General features: G+C 42.3%; 1 protein-coding gene across 1 annotated transcript in view; it reads right to left on the reverse strand.

The window, feature by feature from the left end:
- The window catches only part of T265_11213 (hypothetical protein), a gene marked incomplete at both ends in the record, with an annotated part of 56,799 nt that extends 35,293 nt beyond the window's left edge, over window positions 1-21,506 (reverse strand). The window contains 8 exon segments of the mRNA XM_009177812.1: window positions 406-582; window positions 3,623-3,766; window positions 6,165-6,299; window positions 9,123-9,199; window positions 11,715-11,781; window positions 19,532-19,611; window positions 19,626-19,710; window positions 21,334-21,506. Of these exon segments, the coding sequence (XP_009176076.1) occupies window positions 406-582; window positions 3,623-3,766; window positions 6,165-6,299; window positions 9,123-9,199; window positions 11,715-11,781; window positions 19,532-19,611; window positions 19,626-19,710; window positions 21,334-21,506 (938 nt within the window).
- Between the last annotated feature and the right edge of the window lie 1,086 nt (window positions 21,507-22,592).

Raw genomic sequence — 22,592 nt, forward strand, 5'->3', positions numbered from 1 at the left:
TCTTTTGAACGGGATGAGAGCATATGTTAAAAAAAAATGGGTCGTACACCGTGAGCTCACTGCTGAACACCCCTCAATGTGCACTACAAAAGAACTTTGAATGGAAAAAGTTGTAAAGGTGGCACCCCTTTGAAAACATTTCTTTTTCACATTTCTGAATATCTTGTTGTTCAGGTTGGGAGGGAACCGTTTTGCCTGAAAGCATGATTTATTCTACCCCGAAATTGGTAGACAAGCTACTAGGACGTTTTGAGTAGTAACAAACTGATTCAAAATTTCATCGGGAGACTTATCAGTTTTCGACGACCTGAAAACATACAGAGCATTTATAGGCATGATTATGTGAGCAGACGTCCTGACACCATCGAGTGGTGTAACGTTAATTACAAACATGTTTAAACTTACGAAGGGTAATTCGACCCATGTACCAGTGGAACATTTGGATTTAAGTACTGCGCATCCGGTAGACCGAGTTCCGAGTACTGAGGGGGCGGCGTCTGCAGACACGAGAAATTCTCACAGTTCTGACCAGGCAAAACGCCTATATGTTTGTAGGTGTTATCTGGTGCATTCGGATAGTTTCTGAAACAATGAAGATGGGGTTTTTATGTGTTCATCTTTGGTTTGTTGATGACAAATCTGCAAAAATTGTCGCGACAAAAACGGAAGACTCATGATGATATGAGAAAAGTTGCCTGTGTTTAATAGAGAATTCACCAACCTGAAAAACCAAGGAGCAATCTACGGATGTTCTATTCCTGTTAAGAACCTTTAGCGGTGCACGTTTCACAAAACTCAGATAGTTCGAACTAACAACCTTCCAACTAATTATGGACCACTTAACGGTCCAGCCGCAACCGGTTGATCAGCAGAGTGATTAGTTTCCAGTTAGACAGGACACAGAGCCACTCACTGCCCATTCAAAGAAACCATACTACAATGGTTACTTGTTTACTGGCTCCTCTAATGATATTTTCTCGGAAGGAAGTTTCTCTCATCTTTTGAAATCATTAAAACGGAAATGATTCCGTCCTATTCATCACATTAGGTACGCCGCGGTTCCAAGAATAACCAGAAAAGTTTTAGCTTCTTTCTCCCTGGCTGGAGAAAAGAAATAGTCCATAAACACATTAAAGATTGTTCATCGCGTGAGGCTATTGGTCTTCTCAGATAAAACAACCCTAATCACAGCTCTATACTGCACAGAAAGCCTAAATGGGGAAACATACTGTCACATGAACGAACTTGTGATTGCTACAGAGCACAACAAAATAACCTCAAAGGATGACCTCGAAGGTGAATTTTGAGCGGAACTCACTGGAATTCAGCATTGATAATTATTTCATTTGAATGTTATCTTTTAACAGTTCTATACCGTACTGAAATATATTCATTTTCAAGTCAATTCCTTCGTGATTCATCCCCTTTAAACCTGGATGTCGTTTCTAATACTGCGCATCGCCTTGTAGCCCAAAACATGGATAGTCTTGTAACTACGTTGCTAGGACCTAAAGAAAAGTACATCGATTGATGCTTTGATCAGCTCTGTTTTTTGACCTCGTGGCCATCCATCTCTGAGCACATCGCACCAGTGGTTTCCACTTAGATGTTTGATTACTACAGACAGAATGCGATGAACGAGGTAAGGCCCGCTGACAGCTCATATCAGAGTACGATTCTACCTGAGTAGTCGGCACAACCACCGACCCACTGCTATGCTTCCTAACTACGCCCTGATGATGTTCCCCCGATTGTTGGTGAAACGTTTACAATCAAACTGTTCAACGAACTAACAGCTATCAGCGATACCTGAGATACCAACATTCTCCTCAATAGATTGCGTTTTTCATTGTTGGATCTTTCAACGCTCTGGGAGAAACACTGCATGTTCCTCTAACTTCTGGAACTATTGGCCCCAGACGGGCGTAGACCACTCAAACTAAGCATTAGATATGTAGACTTTTGGATAATTTCAACTAATTTTGTAACGCATACTAATTTTAGTAAGAGTATGAAACAAATGTCTTTTAATCTGCACCTAGCATTTACTACATTTTCAGTCAAGATAATCGCGATTGTTGCGGAGTCTGGCATTCGCTTGCACGCTGACATCGTCCATTTGACATTCATCTAAATTCTGTGATAGTCTTAAATAAAAGTCTTGCACAAAATTTTGTCAGGGTATGGTTTTTTGCCTACATCAAAGACGAAACCTCATTGATAGTGTTTTAAATTGCCTCGCAAACAAAGCGTATTTGAAGTTCATATAGCTCATAACCCGTTATAAACGTGTTTCATTCTAATGCTCCTTAAATTTCTCCACAGGGAAGAAGCCATACACCCAGTGTATTTCATTTCCGTCTAATTTCTGTAAAACCTGAATATGGTCTGTTTGTCGAACCGTGTGTAAATTTGCATGAGTGATATGCTCACCATCTTTCGGTTCAGTTCTTGAGTCTGAAAACACGTAACTTTGCAAATAGGAAAACAGCAAACCCCAAACAGAGACGCTTGCTAAAAGTGTCAACAATATGGTCAAACGGATGATAATTCCCATTGGTGGCCTTATCAGATCTGCTAATTTTTAATAATGAATTGAACTGATGGGTGCCACTTGATCCTTGGAGAATGATAGGGTTTATCGAACTCGTGTGAAAGCTGTGATCCCTATACATAGAATCTTTTATGAACATGAGTTCCCCGGTTGCAACACTCTCTTTTAAACGACCCTTCACGGCGAATAATTTATCCATCCCTCCAAACCTCTCTTTGACCGTTTCCAAACACAGAGGTCACAGCCTGGACTGTGCTCACACAATCACAACAATGACCTATATCACAATTCTGTCCGTCCACTTCAGAGGGGGTCCGGCAGTTAAAAATCGCGGAAGGAACAATGTTTTACATTCATTACCGCATCGAAGGCACTTTAACTTTCACATTTAGACGTTGCTACGACCAACACGTCTACCCGCACGCGATTGGCCAGAATGTCGAACCGCTTGCCGGTCCAACTTCAAGGCGAGCTCTGATTGGCCGAAATTATGGACCCAACAGATAATCGTGATTCAGTATCTGTCGAATGCCGGTTGCCAGTAGCGCGTCCAGAAGGCATCGGGATTCCCAGAATGTTGTCGCCGCATACACCTTATGAACGAGGCGCTGTACACGTGTTTTTCTCCTGGTTCTGGGCGTTAATAAAAAATTGTGCACCTTTTGTAGCTGTTTTGTCGGGAACGCTAGCTTAGAAGCTTCAGACCGAGAACGAAACTGAGGTATTACTACATCTAGCCTAGTGGTAATGTTCTTGATTCCGTCCAAAAGATTATGAGTTAAGATCCTCGTATAGATATGCTAGATGTGCACTGCTGAGTACTGCAGGGCTTATGAAAAGGAGAGGTAGACTTTCAACTGAATACCTACCACTGAATTGCAGGAAATAGCGAAGAATATTACTTACAAACTTTGTTAGCTAGAGAAGTTGTTATTCGACAGGAAAGATGCTCCTAAAAGAGAGCCACTAACTAAACCAAATCGTTGACTTCCTTACTTTCCAAGTTTAATTTTTGTACCCTGTCTACACTTGCTTTGACTCAATTTGATAAAACAGTAGGTGACTCACACTGGATCCGCACCAAATGCCCTTTTGTTCTGTAACCTTTGCAGGTCACTCAGCCCGTCATTCTGGCTTGAACAAGAGTTCAGTCTAATAGAGGATGGCAAACGGTCATCCCGACATGCGAGGTTAGTTGAACCCGTATGATTCCTGCAAAAAGAATGAAAAAACACCATAGTTAAAGTGTTCACATTGCCTTGGAAGTAGGTCACTGAGCGCACTTGAAGAAGCAAGCAGTCACAATATAGGAACATTCTGTTACCAAACAAGACGTCTGCTTTCAATTGTACGCCCCACAGGCTCAGGGTCTTGCGGTCGTATTGAGCCTTATCACCATCATCGTTACTCCCATTATCTACTTGACCAGGTTAGAGTCAATCGTTAAAACTGTGAAAATGTCTGCCGCACAGCACGGCTGGTATCGACTCCAGGTCTAAGTGTTATCGCACACAGACACCTCAAGCATGCGTTTATAAGCCTCGATGGTTGATCATACAACCACTCTGTTAGGGAGTTTGATTTTGATCCAGAAAGCAGGTCGGCAAGCCAAGTTGTTTCCTACTTCTTCTTTACATATTTGCTGTCCCTGCTTGGTTAAATAGCCGTTTCATAATCAGGAGCTCCTACTACCCCAGAACCTGGCAAAGGAGGATGTCCATTGGAATGTAATACCCTTCAAGACCACGGAAGTTATGCGAACAAAATAGCACACCATTTACGTCGCGCAATATCCAACCCACCGTATGTGGGAACTATGTCGGTGATTTGTACCTCATCACTGGTCGGAAGAACTTCGCAAGCAGTCCTCGTTGCCCTCGTTCTCATGATGAGCGTCATCATCATCACTATCGCTTAAATTGTCCAAACCAAACGCCAAGTTGACTCACTGTAGAATAGATTTTTCAATAAACAATCGAAAAAATATAGATGTTCTTTGCTACTTTACTGAGTTACGCAGACCACAAGACTAGTTAGAACATAAATCGAAGGCCATGGACAAAATATGTAATTCGAAATTCAGGTACCGAAGGACCTAGTAAAAACACTAGTATGTCCCAAACTGTATATGTATTTGTATGACAACTGTCCAAAAGGAATATGGGACCCGTATTCGTGAGGCAGTGCGTATAATCCGGGATAGGGAAACGTGTTGAATCGAAATTGACGTCGCGTTTCATCTTTATCTGTACACGCTCAAACGCCTTCTGGACGGAAAATCAGTTCACGTATTTTACCCACAATTTTAACAGTGTCTACATTGCTCCTCAGAAGAATAGTTACTATCACAACAAGGTTATTTTCCTCTCAGATGACAGGTACACTGTCTCTGGTTCAGCATGGGCGCGGTCGTATTTTTCACGAGCAGTTGCCTCAACCTAATTACCTTGAATGCTGGACCAACCGGGTGAAGTCTTTGCAACAAGCTTTGTTCCGCTTGTGTACGTGAAACTTTAAACGAATTCACGAGTATATCCATCTGTCTTCCGGCAACCTATGCGAAGATCGATCGATACCAACGGAAAACGAAGAGTGCAGTGTAAATATACCGGGCCTAAAGTACCGTTTCTTCTATTCTCTATCAGCATTCCATAAGGCAGTTGACGAATTAGGTTGCCTTGGAAGAAAAAAATAATTAGGAAAAGAATATGAAGTTACGCTCAAATTTATCTGCTATCGGTGTGACTTGAATACTACTGATGAAGCTTGTGAGTAGCGTCAGGTGAAGTCTCAAAGTGCCGTCCCTGCATCTGATAGAAGGTGGATATAGAAACCATTGAGCCGCTTTGTAGAGTTTGTTCATGCTGCCTAATATTTTAACAGATCACTTTCGAGCGTGGTCACTTTCAAAATTCCGCGCAAATAAAGTGTTTACTATCGAGTCTGATAGTTTGTAACCGCTTAGTTCGTGTTGGCCAGTCAATGACTCCTTCTTCCTCCAGTACGTCTAGGTTTTACGTCCATACAGACTGACCGAGTTTAGGGGATTTCAAATAGATAAAAGGTTTTGGATGAGTCAGCTTGTGACCAAAAGCACCGATTTTTTAGAAATTTCCAAGGGTTCTTGGGATGGCTTATTTCGATGCTAGGAAAAATCGCATGTAGGAGAAAAAATTGTGAATCCTCTTGAGAGGTTGTTAATTATTCCTAAGTGGAATTAATCTGGAAAGTTTTATACTCCCCACGGTAATCAGTTCTACGACAGTTTCTTTAAGCCGGTGGTTATTTTAAGTTTGTTTCGTTATGGGACTAACCTGCTCAGGGGAAATGTTTAAAGACATGACGAATCAACGTACCAACTACACAAATGAGTAAATGCGCATACCATATTTTTTTCGAAATCATCGCATGTTATTACTGACGGAATATGTGGTGTGCTCATTTAAAGATCAAAATAATTTCCGGAATAATTGGAGGTTCGTCCCACGGTGCCTTGAAAAATCACCTAGACCTGTAAAAATCCTTAGCAAAACTGGTCTCCAACTGCAACGATTGGATCGGTTTGCTGTGATGAAGAATCAATTCGATACTCATTTTAGGTCTCACATACCTTGATAACAGTGAACCACCGAGCTGGCCTTGAGAATAATTCCTGTCCGAGCCTTCCCAAACGGGTTGGTTTTGCACTGAGTTCCAAGTGTATCCACGCGCGTCACAGTCAGGTAGTTTGGTCGAACGACCGTCACTATAAAGACAAAAAATGCATTCCAGTCAGTTGAAGCGAAAGAGACAGGTGAAGATCCATGACGTTTTGACAGGCCATTGCTTGTAGAGAAACTACCATTGATCACTCAGCAGCAACCTTCTGAAAAAAGTACAGCACAACCAATGGTCCACTTCGCTAGTACTTACCTGCACACCACACATTGTTAGCCTCATTCGGTCCTTGGTTCTGGAGTGTTCTGTGAACTTGTGAGTCGATCGACTCAACTCAAAAACAACTGAATCCTCAGCAGTTTGCCTTCAAACTGGAGAAGCTAAAATCATGACTAGTGTGATTACAAACTACCTGGGTGATACTAATCGCCAACTCAACCCAGCTCAACTTTTCAGTGTGATTTGTCGACTGCCGCCCAATCGTTCAAAGGTCACCCGCAAAAACACGCTTGAAACAAATGAGACGATTACAACGAAGTTGTGTCAACCAGTACTTCTAGGTTTTACGTCCATACGTTACCATAAAAGGCAAATGAAAGCAGTGAGTTTATCTTGGCTAATCAGCGATTTTTCCCCGCAGGGAACTGAAATACTCATTTCCACGCCAGGTACTTCTGAGTTTTAACTGATGTGGTCTCTCTTCTTGTTTCGTCAACTTTGTGAACTGCGGTTTCGAACTGCGGTGAAAGTGTTGCGATGTGAACCTCGTGGAGGCATTTCGAAACAAGTGAACTAGTTCCATCAGCCTCTCTAGCGTGTGTCTGTGTGACAGCATGCAGAAACGCTCAATTCTGGACCCAGATATCCCTTTGCAGTTAACCTATCCCACTTTCCCGGGCTTTCAACTAGAATACAATAATGACATTAGACGGCAGTTAAGATAGCCCATTCGCCACACTTATATCCTGGTTAACTGTTACTTAGCGTGAGACATCACTTGTATATTTTGGAGATGTAGTGTACCAGCGCGAGGAAAGCTTTATTGTTCATGATCGACTAAATCATCAGTATCATCAGTATCAGAGGTTTCCTAGATGGATTATCGTAATCAAGGCAAAATCATGGTACATAAGCTACTCATTTTTTAGGTATTCGAAAATCAATAGTTTTCGGTGTGCTTCCAAGCTGTTAGAGAGATGGTTGGGGGACCCGAAGTGCACTATGCCTTTGGGTTAGTGACTGTTTAGTGGTAACAGGAGAAAATCGGTGTTGTAATGGGATCCATGGTACTACAAGGCGAGCATCCGTCTTCAGATTTGTGTGATATATTAAGTCAATCTAGGTGAAACAAGTTGGTTGGTATGAACTACGATTTTGTCCAGAGTTGTGTGTGAAATAACACGAGCGCACTTTGACCCATGTAAACAGGAGGGAATAAGAAAAGAAACAAGAGGAAAAGAGCAGTTTTAAACTCAACTGCATCCAGCACTGATATAATTCGAATCGGATAAGGTAGAAAGGTTTGCGAACACAACGGATTTGCACCCGTGATGTCACAGACCGTTCGCGAGCCTCGGTAAGGTGGAACTTGTGTAACCAACTAGAGTGAGGTAGGAGACACCGTTGTTCGCATTATAACACTCGTATGATATCAATTTGAGTGCCCCCGTAATGAAAAGTTCGGCCCCAGACGAGTGCAGATATGCAAGAAAGTATGCAAGAAAGTATTTGGTTCTAGTCTTCTTCCAGCTCTAACCTTTAATCCTGCATTCGCGTAAATCTGGTCTCGTTTTGGCAAGGTAATGATAGATAGCGCCGACAAGTTGTGAAGCAATACTGCCAAGCTAGATTCATTGTCTACTTGATAAGCGCAATAGTTGATTGGTCCTTGGTTAAAACGGTCCAGAATTTGGTGTGTTCCGGTGAACAGTCCGAAAAAGCCTAAATGCAAAGCTCAACTACGCAGAGTTGATGGGTTTGATGCACAGAATATAGTCCCAAAAGTACTCACTGAGACGTGGGCAACAAATTTCAGAAATCGCTGGCTGCTGATTGGTTGCCATTTGCCATGCTCGGAGAAAGAACCATGTGCCACGTGATCAACAACCAATCAGTGGGAAGTGTTTTACAAAAAGTTGGTATATAGGCAAAACTGTGGTATATGTGCATATGGCATTCTAAAGCATAAATTGCATGAAAAATTACACATCTCGGTCAGACCAAGTGAATTAGGACTGCATCTAAAGACATCCGACGTGTTGGGGTGCGATATGACAGACTAGGGCGTATTTTGTTCAGCTCTGTTTGCCATTAGTTGGATAAGGAAGCTGTTCATAAAACTTTGGGAAGTTTTCTTTCGCAGGTACTTCACTCGGGGCAAACATCCAGCATCAGCGACTAAGATGGCTCGGTTGTGTGCTACGCATGTTGAAAGACCGTCTACGGAGACGAGTGTTGTTCCCCGTGCCTCCTTCAGAATGGCGGAAACCGCGAGGTGGAGAACGCATGACTTGACAGAAGCGTGTGAAAGAGATCACGAAGAGTTTGTGTGTTGTCGGTGTTGTACGCCTTCCAGGATGGGGTCCTCGTGACCCCATTTGTGCTTGACAGAAGACTTTGTAAGAAATGGCGGCTAATCAATGTTGTGGCGTTCCTGCTGACAGTTTCATGTAGGTGTAGGCACCTCAGAATGCTTGACATAGGCCACCACAAGCTTCTCTCCCTCACCCATGCTTTTCCTCTTCTTTTCACTCTAGGTCGTGAAATGTAATTAGACGAACCTTATGATTGTAAGGCAGTTTCAACACCAATGTAGCTGTCTGTGATGATGATTTTTGTCGCAGGTTATTCTAGATAATAGAACAAGCCACACACAAGTTACTGAATATATGTATCATGCAGTTTAACTCACCAGGTCTCATAAATTTCATGCAACAGCGTTGACTTCCAGCATTTGTTTCCAACAAACTCTCCACTTTCAAAGATCCCCTGAAGTCAAGACGGTAATCTTTTTTCTATTGCACAACAAAGTGAAATAACGAACGCTTTTTTTTACTCATAAAACTAGCACAAATATAAACAACGCCGGGACAACGAACTCTAGGACTAAATCGATTGGACTGGATACATAAAAATTATGGTTACAACTCGAATCACAACCAGTTAAGCATTTATTTGAGTTTGGAGATCTCTTTCTGAGCAGGCTACTAGTTCTGGTTGATTCCCTCTAGAAGAAATCACCCTGAATAAGGGATCAGTATTTTTCGTTCAGTTGTAATGGTCATCTAGAGAGGAATAACTGTCTATTCGTCGGCACAAGGAGGGAGATACCGACGGAGTTCCGGAGTGAGATTCACTCGAACCAGTCCCTTACTGGTTGAGTCCAACGCCAAAGAACAACATCGGCTTTCTATCTTCCTGTGAAGTATTTTGAGCCTTAAATCGATAATTTGTCCAGGTCTGAAAAGAATAGCTTTCAAACTTTCTTTGTGTGAATTCTATTCGGCTGGTCACAAGTGTCGATTTATGTCTTCCTTTTTGCACACAGAACCTACATGACTTATGTGGGATTCATATCAAACACAGACCAAGTGACTACACACACACTAACCGGTGTGGTCCGGCTATTTGTTCCTTCAATGGCCAAAATGAAGAAACTGTTATAGGCCGCCCAGTTGTAACGCTCGTTTGGTGCCAAGCTACCGTGCTACTCAAGGGAACCACAAGTGCTCAGACAATGTCGGGTTGCCTAAGCCTAGAGAGGAGCAGTCGAGAGATGCTGGGGTTAGGTTCGAACCACGGACATTTCTGGCGGCAATTTCGCTCCTTAACCACTGAGCCATCTCAAGCCTTGAGCCTCAAAATGTTGAACAGGGCGATTTAGTATAGTATTTTTGACATCACAAGTACCCCCACAGCGGGACACAGTGGTGTCTGTTGAGGAAGATAATGTACCAGAACGTCTCGTGGACAGCTTAGCCTTGTGTCACTCAACAGAAAATGGAACTCAAAGCGGTCACTCACTGTACCATATGTACGCTTTGAGATGAGTTCACGAAAGTAGTGCTTCATTTTTCAGAAAGATGTTTCCCTTGGATATCCCTCATCGCGTCACCATGGAACTACTCTTATCAGAACCTTCCACATCAACAACCTAAACATCATTTTCCTCGGATGCCTTCGTTTGGTGCTCGTGTTATCAGCATTTGCTGCTATTGCGTTTGTGGGTGTACCGCAGAACACCGATGTTGGAGAGCGCCACAAGAAACACAGGTTCAAACCAGATGTAATCACCAACCAACTTTTTGAAACTACCTAAGCATCAAGCGAAGAAATCCTTGAAGATCACTCACTGTTTATTTGTAATGCGCTACTCATAATTTTGCTGAGAATTCGTCGACAGCCCAAACGAGGGATTCAGCTGGGTTCCAGGTGAGTCTCTCGAAAAACCAAATTAGTTTGTAAATGAGTGTATTTCGCTAATTTCGTGCAATTTGGTTTCAAGTAGAACATAAGACTGACGGAAACTCGGGGACTGCGTCTACCTGATGAGCCCCAAGAAGGGCGAAACGAGTCGTGGGCTGTCGACGAATTTTCAGCAACTTTATGAGTAGTGCATTGCAAATATACATGTGTTACGATATTTTGAATATCGTAGCGACTGAAACATGAGGCGGCCTGGTGGAGCACATTCAGTCGCCTGGGAACATCACAACAAAGAGATTTAGCTGAGTTCCAGGGGAGTCTCTTGGAAATCCAAATTAGTTTGTAAATGAGTGTATATTTTCGCTAATCAGTCACTGTTAGTCCATCACGGGCAAGGAAAAGTCAAGACTTCTATTGCTCACAAACTTACTATCTGATTGTCCAACCCAGATTTTTACGTGAACCATGCGGAACACTTTGGATGGAGATGACGGAAATACAAGCACAGGCTGTTTCTGCCAGTCTAGTTTAAGATCTTGCTTGTTTAAGAGGAAGCCAGTTGGGATAGTTCTGTTTCTCGGCTGAACCATCGCACAATCATGGGAGCACCTGCTTTTTGGAACGCATCGAATGCAAAATTGTTGGTTATTTCGGTATCTATTCAGTAAATCGATTGGTTTTTAGGCAAATTAGGTCGTTTCTTGGAGATGGAGACATAGTATACTCATATCATCAAATTCTCCATCAGGTGCAAGAAATGACCAGAGGCGCAAAACGCTTGGTGCACCACCTTTTCCTTGCTCACTTGTTTCAAGAACGGAGTAGGCAAACTCTGGGTTTTCTGGCTCAGTATTTACAGCGCATATTTACTGACCGAAAGGTCCATGGTTCGAATTCCACCTCTGGATCTCGACTTCCTCTGTCTATGCTTGGACAACCTGGCAATATCCCAGCCCTTCTGCTTCCTCTGAGTGATATGGCAGCTAGGCGCTAAAAGGGTGTTACAGCTGAACAACGTTTTAGGCTAATTTGTACTTGCTTTTTGCTCACTGGGAACAATACGACTGTGCAAACTCACCCGTGTACGGATTTTTAGTAGTCGAATTCGGTCAGAAATTTCTCCCAGCGATTCTGCATCATCCCTCCTGAATTGAACAAGTTATCACAATTTAAAGGGGATTTTTTAAAATGAGTATTCTTGTTTAGAAGGCCTGTCAATCACATGCTAAGCGATACGGGACTATTCCAATCCATGGCCGGCCGTGACGTGGCTCTGGTGGTCCATAAGTCGGCAGTTCTCTCAACTTGGAGCACTATTGCCTGCCAGCTACCAGTGAAAGTAAAAAGGCCGTGGCTGCAAAGTTGCTTATTGGAAAACACCAACTGATCAGTTACAGACTATTGGACAGGGGAGTAAAACTCTCATGTGTCTTTCTGAACTTTACTGGATATTCATTGACTGTTACTCAAATACAAGCAAATGCTACGAAGTGATTCCACAAATCCCGTAAGGAATCTCACTTTTCAATAGACGTGAAGCGGACTTATGAGAAAACCACATGCTCCTCGCATGTCCCATTAGTAGTATCCACCGTTACACCAGAATGACGCTATAGAATCCCATTTGATTCCCCCGTGAAGTTGACTAAACGGTATTGTCAACCTGGTCTGAAGAAGTAGTGCTGAAGTATCCGTGTTTAATACTGCCAGATGTCAGTGAACTTGTATGTGCTCATTCTGTAATCATAAATACGTTTCAGATACGTGCTCTGTGGTCTGCAATTTCGCAGGCTCCAGTTTGATCGTTCTCCGCTTTAATCCCTACTTGAGTAGAAATTCCGTGACTGTCGTTCAGTTCCCTTTTTCAGACTGAGGAAGTTATTGTCCCTATTTTTCCTACCTGCAATGCTGTTTAACTGAAGATTGCTTGTTCCCAAGACGAACTCGATACTAAAGTTCACATAAAAGTAAAAAATCAATACATGAGCGAAAACAGGTCAACTCGAACTGGTAGTATGTGCGTTTGATGCACTTTCTTATGACTATTAGGTCTCGGATAATCTCCCATCTGATGTCAGATGAACCTCCGATGAAGTTCAAATTGATAGATTAAGTTGTTTGTAGGAAAATCATTTGTAAGAAACACCTGGTGTTTAGTGATATGGTATGCCCTAAAAGCGAGTATGCTAACCACAGGAAACGTCAGCGAATCCGAAATCGATTGCTAATCGTCTAAACGAAAGCTATTCGACAACCCACGACCAATTTAATCCATTTTGGGACCCTTCATTTCCCCAATGTTTCATCAGATTTAGGTTCTACTTGAACCCAAACTGGAAGTCAGTTTGCAACATTATCTCCTGCTCTNCGAAAACAGCAAACTGGTGCAAATATAAGTGTGTTTTATGAGCTGTCTACATCATGATTACAAGCACACCTCGAGACTGACGGATGTTCGGGGCCCAAGTAGAGCGAATAGGGTCATGCACTGTCGCAGTTTCCTCAGCAAACGTATGAACAATCGGTTTTGTCCAGGCAACCCCATATCGTACCAACTCAAATGTGGAGCGACCTCTGAGCGGCACCCAGCCGAAGGATATTCAACTAGGACTCTCCTGCCGGTTTAGTAAATTTGTATACTTACTTTGTGACTGACATTTTGTGCCACTGACCGTCCTCATGCTTTTTGGATGATATTTATATCATGAAATATGCTATTCCACAGTAATCCAAGTTTGGTCATTTCTGACCAATCAGTTATACTTCTCGAGAAAGAAATTAGGATGAAATCTAATCATACTCACAAACTCCTCATACTGCTATTAGTTTGGCTCGTCATCACTGTAACTCAATCACATCGGCAACGTTTACTTCATCGACCGTCTTTTTGAATTTAATCTGCTACGATCGCATTGCTTCTGTCGTGACCTCGATCCACGGTCATGCACTTTCACTTTCTTCGTCCGGCAGTTGTTCGAAAATTCACTGACGGTTGCTGGCGTATGTCAGCTGACCACGCATTAGTTCAAGACCTTAGTATCTTTTCGTTTATTTCGACAGAGATTAGGAAATAATTCATATTTTTTCATCAGCCTGAGAGACTTCTAGGGATTTGGTTGAACCTCACATTGGTAAAAACTCACTTTCGGTCGGTTGCATACAATTTGGTTTACGTAAGTTAAGCGTGGGGTCGACGAGAATCCTGAAACTGATTAGCCACAAGAAGGGGGAAACCAATTGTGTACTGGCAAAGACTTTTCAGCCAACTTTTGAGCAGCTTATCTAGTAAAAAGTACTTCGGGCTTACTGTTTTAAATCCTGTTTGTGCGACTCGTTTTCTGACATCGTGCCAACTCGAAGAGGAAACTTTGTTTCAATGGTTGGTGGATCGGATTTGCAGCAAAGCGATAGTTGTGCCTAACAGTGACGAATCCTGCAACTTTTCAAAAAATGGCAAATTTTGAGTAGAGGAGAACAACGACAACTGAAAGGTTGCGGTCAACTAATGAAGAATAACACCTGAATTCGTTCTGTCCCTTCGCCTAACATGATAATTTCAAACATCACAAACGAGAGATTAAGCTGGGTTCCAGGTGAGTCTCTCGAAAAACCAAATCAGTTTGCAAGTGAGTGTATATTCGCTAACTTCATGCTATTTGGTTTACAGTAGAACATAAGGTTGACGGAAACTCGAGGACTGGGCCTACCTGATGAGCCCCAAGGAGGGCGAAACCGGTCGTTAGCTGTCGACGAATTTTCAGCAACCAAAGGAGTAGTGCATTACGAATTTCAAAGTCCCTTTGGGTTGTGTTTACTTTGTTGCCAGCTAATTAATATGAACAAAAAATTCTGCGGTGAATACAACAAACGACTAATTAAGCCACTTTCTCAGGGTGATGGTTGAACAGTTTCGGCCCATCATTAAAATCTTACAGTCTGCTTGTCTGATCTGTTCATTTTTTAAATCATTATGGACTAGAATTAGAGGTTTCGAGAAATACACTCATTTGCAAATCAATTTGGTTTTCAAGGGACTCAACTGAATCTCTCGTTTATGCTATTCTACAACTAAATGTGCTACACACAGGCCGTCTCATGTTTCAGTTGGCACGATATTCGAGATATCGCAGTATATTTTCACAAAGGAACCTACTCACAAGGTTGCTGAAGAGTCGGAGAGTTTTCAACAACCATGTGAGTAGTTCCCTTGAAAATTAGAGTTCTTTTTCAAATCCCATTTACTTGAGTAGTCCATTTTTCTCGTTCTGGCTTGTTTGTCCTAGTTCTTTTATTCTAGACTCGGTTTTTTATTTTGGTGGAGCTGAACATTGGTGCACACCCTTGGTTCTGTCAGACTGCCAGTAGGAACTCGGTCATTTCGAGGAGTTTCCTGGTGATTTTTTCTGGTATTTCTCCTTGATGTTGGACTGTACTGTAAATTATCCCTTAAATTTGGGTTTTTATCTCCGATTGGACTGTTTTCTCCTGAAAGCTTCCACAAGTGTGCAAGACCAGTCACACAAGTCCACTGGAAACGTTAGGCAAAGGTAAAGTGCAATTGAGTTACGACACTCAGCGAGTCTGTGAAGGACTTTCCGCTGCAGAAAACTCCTTTATAATAACAGCCAATCAGGTTCACTGTTTTATCAGAGACTGATGAACCGAGGGTTAGAAAAGGACTATTGAAACGGTAAAAGAAGACGGATATCATCCAGGATAGTTTACAGACAGACTTTCAATATACTGGCTCTGACTTGACTGTTCTTATCTGTCGAAAATCCTATTGTATTATATTGCATTTACACAGTTCCAAGTGTCCATGCTCTTTGGCTTAAATTATCAGGGCTTGAAAAAGCCTGTACGCTGGTTAACAAAACCCCGGAATTCGCCTGAGAGTTTCACTTGTGGCATATGGTTGCGCAAAGCAACCATTATTAAGTAACTTGTGTATTAAAACTCTGCTTATAACCACGGAGTTGATTTATCCTGGAAATCCTTTAGGCCAGTTTGATGTAGCCAATCAAAAAGTCCATCACAGGAGCAGGAGCCATCATTTTCATCCAAAAAAATTTACCACCAATGCTGAGATTGTGAATCAGTATTTAGCCCCGCGTCTTCTTAATTATTGTTTGGCTGATCTATCCAATCACCAGTAAATTTCGTCCAAAAATTCATCATTTCGAAGGCCAACCCACGTTGAATCACGTGACATGAACTGAGTGTGAAGTGACCACTCTACTTATCAGCCACCCGTAGCCCAGTTTATAGAGTGAAAAGCGATTAACCTCGAGACATCGGGTTGGAATCGCTACGGGATTCTTGCGAGTTGTTGAGTGTATGATTGCAAACAAGGATAAAACAGCCGAAATTTTCTGGTTGAAAGCTTCGCCGATACTGCATAACCTCATTGAATTGATGAGAACGTATCATACAGTTCAGATAACGAAGACCAAACGCGTTTGCTTTGCTTGAAATGTAGAAGAAAAGTTGTTGTTTCCGGAGGCCCATCAGATCCGGAAAAAGTCTTCTTGAACGGGGGCAAAATAAAATCTTCATTACCCATGCAATTCATTAGGTCATAGCGAGACTTGTTCTGCCACTGGGACTGAAAACTCACCAAGAAGTGTTTTCTAATAGCCCTTATTTTGAGTACAGTCTATGTTTGATATTGAAATGAATGCAAAAACCATCATGGTTTGGAAGATTCAACAGGAAATAGATGTGGATGCTCACATGACCATAGTAAAAAGCTTCGGGGTGTAAACTCTAAACCAAAATCAATCCGATCTTCAGAGCTATTAGCCATTAGATAATAAGGAAAACTACCGTGAATCACCATGAATAAATAGGCAGTTCAGAGGAGGGGAAGCATGTGTGAAATTTCGTTCAAACATGTCGTCACTCGAGGAGCCAGTGAGTAGGTGACCACCTGCGGATTCTGTGATTGAAGGATTAGTGGCGCTTTGCCCTCTCTGAGCAAGAGCTAATCACACTGCTTCCCGGAAGTTTGTGAGTTTGAACCTCGCTGGTTTCCTTGAGATGCGCGTCACTGATCATTCCCAACAAGGATGAAACGGCCGCACAGTGCTTCTTGGCTTTTCAGCATAAATTGGCTTCACTGATAGGATGAAATCTTTATTGAATATTATACAAACTTCCAACATCATCATAAATCAATCAGGAGAACGCGGTTCGAATTTTGCACTCATCAGCAGTGCATATCCAATGGCCAGGCCGGGGTATGAACTCCGCACATCTAACATGCGAGGCAAGCGTGTTGCCTATACCCAACCAACCCACGCTGGACTTACCTGAAGGTTTCCCCCGAGTGATGTGAGCGGGACGTACGAAGCCCCAAACGACGAACTAGTAACATACCTTGGTTGTGTCGATCGACTGCCCGCCAGTCACCCAACCAACCCACGCTGGACTTACCTGAAGGTTTCCCCCGAGTGATGTGAGCGGGACGTACGAAGCCCCAAACGACGAACTAGTAACATACCTTGGTTGTGTCGATCGACTGGCCCGCCAGTCGGGACTTCCCATTCAGAGAGTGCCACACAGGCTTGAAGCACATTTTGTTTCAAGTGTTGTCTATTGCGGGATTTTGCATAATGCGTACTCACGTGACTCTCCTTTGAGCAGTCATCCTTCTGTCTTGGTGTCCACACCAAATAACGGAAGCACTGTATTCGAGCTTCACTCTTATTAGAGCTCATCAGCCAGGGTTTGAACTCCGCAAATATGACAAGCGGTGCGAGCGTGTTACCACTACCCCATCTTAGAATATGCACTGCTGATGAGCTCTGAGAAGACCGAAACTCGAGCCCAATGCTTCACTCCCTTTGGTGTAGAGTCAGCAAAATGTTTGCGCTGGGATAGGAGAATGATTGTTTAAACGAGAGTTATGTGAGTACGCATGCTACAATATCCCGCAACCAGCAACACTTAAAACCCAGAATACTGTTCCGTGGCAATAGCGAAACGGAAAAATGTCTGATGCCTTCGTCCAAGCGAACTATTCTAGTCTTTGGGAATGTCAATAACATCATCACTGCCAAAGGACTTTTTAAACAGTTAAATGTCACGAAACAGGCTGTCTCTGATTTATAACGCAGCGAAAGATCTGTTAAGGAAAAAATGACCAATCCTTAGCAAAATACACCCATTTTCAAACTAATTTGGTTTTGTCGACGAATTGTCAGCAACCTTATGAGTAGTGCATTACGTAGACTAATCTTTTTTTATACTGAAATGCCTGACAGCTTAGCAGTCAGTTTTGGTCACATTTACTATTCTTAGGCTACAACCGGCCTTGGTTATCCAGCTTATCGCCAAGAGCGCTTGAAAGGAAATTAAACGACCAAGCGTCGTGTTCCTCCGTCCTCGGCAATCAGCTTGAATTACCAGATGAATTGAAGGTTCGCTTTGTGTGCATTAAATGTAAGATAATTGACTGTAACTTTCCACAGGTAGCAACAAATTCTACTGGTTAGAGAGAACTTCCAGTGTGTTGGGGTAGATTTATAATAAAACAGTGAGAAAAAGTAAAGACAACTGATTTGTTGACATTACTACTTTAATCAGTGTTCACACGAGATTTTTGTAGCCATAATTTTCTAGTCCTTAACGATAGAACCGCTTATTTCTATGCGTTCACACAAGCGCCTCTGCCGAATGTGTCTTGTACTACGCAATGGTTGTCCCACGTTTTATTTGGGGCTCATTGAATCATGCTTCAAAGTCAATCAGAAAACCAACGAAAAATCTAGACAGCCAACCAATGGCTTTGCTACTCCATTCACGTGACTTTCGCGTTGCCTGAACACCACATAATGAACACAGCTGCAACTAAGATTGGTAACAACAGGGGATTCAAGTCAAATGAATGAATGAATCTAATGAATCTCTCTATCACAATGTTCTTTTACTGAATGTCATGCCTCAGGTTTCAGCTGGAAGCGCAATCAAGACAAAGAAGTACTTGTTTCGATGCCGCACTATTTGTAAGCAGCATACAAGTTGAAGATCACCGTTTACTTTTAAGTACGCACATTAATTTTATTGTCTAGAGCGCAAAAATAATGTCAAAATAGCCTGGAAAACTGGACCCGTTTGATGAGTCTCAAAAGGACGGAAGCCGGTAATGGATATTCCTAGAGTTTCCATCAACCTTATGAGTAATATCGCTTTACAGAATCTTATTCTCTTATGTAATGAAGGACTGTAAACGATAAATGTCACTCCAATTAGAGCCTTAATTTGCTTATCCCGGTTGTTTAATTTGTCCAACGAATTCGGTGAAAATGAGAAAGTCGCAAAGTTTTGTGAACAAAATGTGTGCCAGAAAAAGCTGAGCGAAAAAGCATTAGTAAGGCTTCCGAAAAAACACACTCATTTGCCAATCAATTTGGTTTTCACGGGAGACTCAGTTGAAACTCTCGTTTATGATGTCCTCCAACTGAATGTGCTGCACACAAGTCGAAGAGTTTTCAGCAACCTTGTGAGTGGTTTCCATTAGTAAGGCTTATTTGTTTCAAACTTTCAGCCCATAGTTAAGACACACGTAGCACCAAGAAGGAACAATATGTATTTCATGAAATCAAGTTGGAAATTTCGGAAAACACAGAGAGCACCGTTTGAAATTCAGATAAATTCTGTTTACATCTTTGTAATGTACTACTCATAACGTTGCCGAAAATTCATCGACAGCCCACGACTCATTTCGTCCTTCTTGGGGCTCATCAGGTAGGCGCAGTCCCCGAGTTTCCGTCAACCTTATGTTCTACTTGAAACCAAATTGCACGAAATTAGAGAATCTACTCTCATTTGCAAACTAATTTGGTTTTTCGAGAGACTCGTGCAATTTGGTTTCAAGTAGAACATAAGACTGACGGAGACCCGGGGACTGCGCCTAACTGATGAGCCCCAAAAAAGCGAAACCGGTCGTTGGCTGTCGACGGATTTTCAGCAACCTTATGAGTATTACATTACAAAGATATACATGTATTGCGATATCTCGAATATCGCAGTGACTGAAACATGAGGCGGCCTGGTGCAGCACATCCAGTTGCCTGAGAACATCACAAACGAGAGATTCGGCTGAGTTCCAAGTGAGTCTCTCGAAAAACCAAATTAGTTTGCAAATGAGTGTATATTCGCTAATTTCTGTTTATATTTTGAGTAACACTGTTTCTTTCTGAAGGTTCGGAGAATTTTGAAGAAAGTATACGCAATAATGACTCCAATTTGACAAAAAAGGCTATCATCAAAACTGTCAAAGCAATCTAAGAAATTCATCGATTTGCTTTGACTATGATATACAAAATAAACTGTGAATTTTGGTATATGTAGTACAGACTGGGGGGAATTACATCGCTACGTGCCTTGGAACGGTTTTTTTACCCATCCCTTTTACCGAATCGCTTAAATCAGACTGTACAACTTAGATTGTTGAAGACGAGTCGATTTTTACATTTTATTTCACGAGGGAAGATTCAACATTGTGAAGGCCATCTCGTAGCATTCCGGCCTTCTCTGGAATTTTTAATGTTTAACTTTTGAGCACACAAGCCGAATAACTATAAGAGCACTGTGCTTAATCGCTTCTTGCGTAAGTGTTCCCATGACGGTTCAAAATCGAAATCGTTCAGCTTTACTATCCTTTCTGTGCCTTGCTGTCATGCCACTTGATGGAAGGGGATGTGATACGGCCAGGTTAGCCAAGCCCACAAAGGGGAACTCGAGAAGCAGAGGCCGGGTTCGAACCACGGACCTTTCGATCAGTACATTCGCGCTCCAATCACTGAGTCATCCAATCTCCTATGAAAAAATTCCTATGAAAATTGGGCCTGTATAACCGTTCGTGAGGATGACTAATCTTAAATGGCAACAGCCTTAGAACCTTACCGACCGTAAACCTTTCAGCTAATTCACTTGGAAGATATGTAAACTGAATTCTGTGATTTAATTGGTGAAGTTCGGGCGTTTTGCTGAAAATTCTGTCTGTCTGGGAAAGAATAATACAAGGTTAATTTCGCTTTACGCTTTGGTCACCGCATGTGACTTTCTCCAGGAGTGAAATAATCAGAATTAAGAGGAGCGTGATTTCACACCGCAGCAAGCGAAGCCAGTGCTAGTCGTTGATATAGAGGTAAGTTTCAAGGCGGAAATCAAACATATCTGTTGGGTTGGGCAATGCGCTCTCAGTTGCAAACTACTCCTTCCTATATAAGTAGCATCGCGATACTGACCTAATCATATTACATTAATAGTGCCATAAATGAATGTTCAACATAAACGGTTTGATCTCCCAAGGAAAAGGGGCCCTTAGGTAGGGACAGGTGGTAATCTTATATTTTCTACCATTCAAAACCGAACAAATTCGCACTAACATTTCCTTGCGACATGGAGTCAGCGGCAAGTAGTGGCGTTTTCCTGTTGGTTGGTTCTCTGTGACTTTTCCTCAAAAGCTACTGAGTATTCGTTTTGGTGATTCGTTTATATCACCGTGGCGATTTCTCTGGTACCCCAGAATCCATTGGAGTGATTCTTTGTCCTCCTGTTTATCAGTGCACAAAAGTTCGTTTCATTATTGCTGGATGATATGAAAACAACTCAACTCCCAACTCCGGAGTGAGTTGACCTTCACTACACAGATACGTCAAAACCCTATTGGCTGGTTGCGAAAGACAAACTGTGAGAGCTGAACATTCTTGGTCACATCACTGTAGTTTGAATAGTTGTCCATCTGTCTTGGTGCAATTATTCTGGTGAGTCCATACCACAGAGGGTAAGGAAGTACTGGACTCGCGTTTCGCTCATGAGTAGTGCATATCACTGGTCTTCCAGTGGTTTGAACTCCGGACATCTGACATGTGAGGCGAGTGCATTACCACTACTCAAGTTCACACTGAATCCATTTCAGTATTCACATCTGAAAAGGTGAACATGTTCACGCTTGATAAATCTGCTTGTTTCGCCGGAATGATCGACTGAAAGCCCAGTAATTATCCTGACCAGTCCATCAACACTGGGCAGTCAGATAGTTCCACGGACTGATTTTGAACGAAATTTTGAACATTCCTTCTCCACAATTGGCACGTTTATTCTGATGAGTAAAAATTGGGTTCTATGCTTGATCCCTTTGCTCTGTACTCATCAGAACATTTGTGCCATAAAATTTGCCACACTGAATAGGGAAATCGGGAAGAGTTGTAGGTTACTGAGAACCTCAAGATGCATGACAACGAGTGTATTATCACCGTAGTGTCACGAAATGCCCGGTTGGTTAGAAAATTGCACAACATCTAATCTTTTATTTTTCTACTTATTGGGAGAACCAACTCCGAAGGTAACGGAGCTACATAACTGCCACCAGAATAACCGTTTTTCGTTGAGACAGATTTCATTGGTTGTTCTTCACTCGCCCTTGACAAGTGAGTTGTATTCTTAGCATCACTTTTGATTGCTTGTACGAGACAGTGATCAATAGAGCAGCTGGTTCGCACGTTCGTTCTGTCAATAGAGCAGCTGGTTTGCACGTTCGTTCTGTTCGGCTAAGCGCACCAGGCGATCAAGAGGCTATCCAGACTGGGGTTCACGATAATAAAAATGCATTAAGGGACTGTGGTCCACGGCACCCTCAAATCTTTAACAGCAATGAATGAGAAACAACTCCCACCTAGGTTTATCCTTTGCTTATCCTCTGTTTCTATTAAAGCCACATAACCGGCTAACTAAATTAGACATATTGCAACAATGCGTTTTGAATGGACTGAAACATCAACCATTCTCTTAATTGTCGAATTCTAACAGTCTTGGCGTCTGGTATAGGCCGATTGAAGATTTCATGCTTCACATTGAAGTTCATTTGTAAAAACGTCGAATTTGATTGACCAGCCACTCAAAATGTCAGGACATCCCGAAACTCTGTGAAACTTTGGGTACTACGACG

The sequence above is a fragment of the Opisthorchis viverrini genome, assembly GCF_000715545.1.
Source record: "Opisthorchis viverrini unplaced genomic scaffold opera_v5_458, whole genome shotgun sequence".
NCBI lineage: Eukaryota > Metazoa > Platyhelminthes > Trematoda > Opisthorchiida > Opisthorchiidae > Opisthorchis > Opisthorchis viverrini.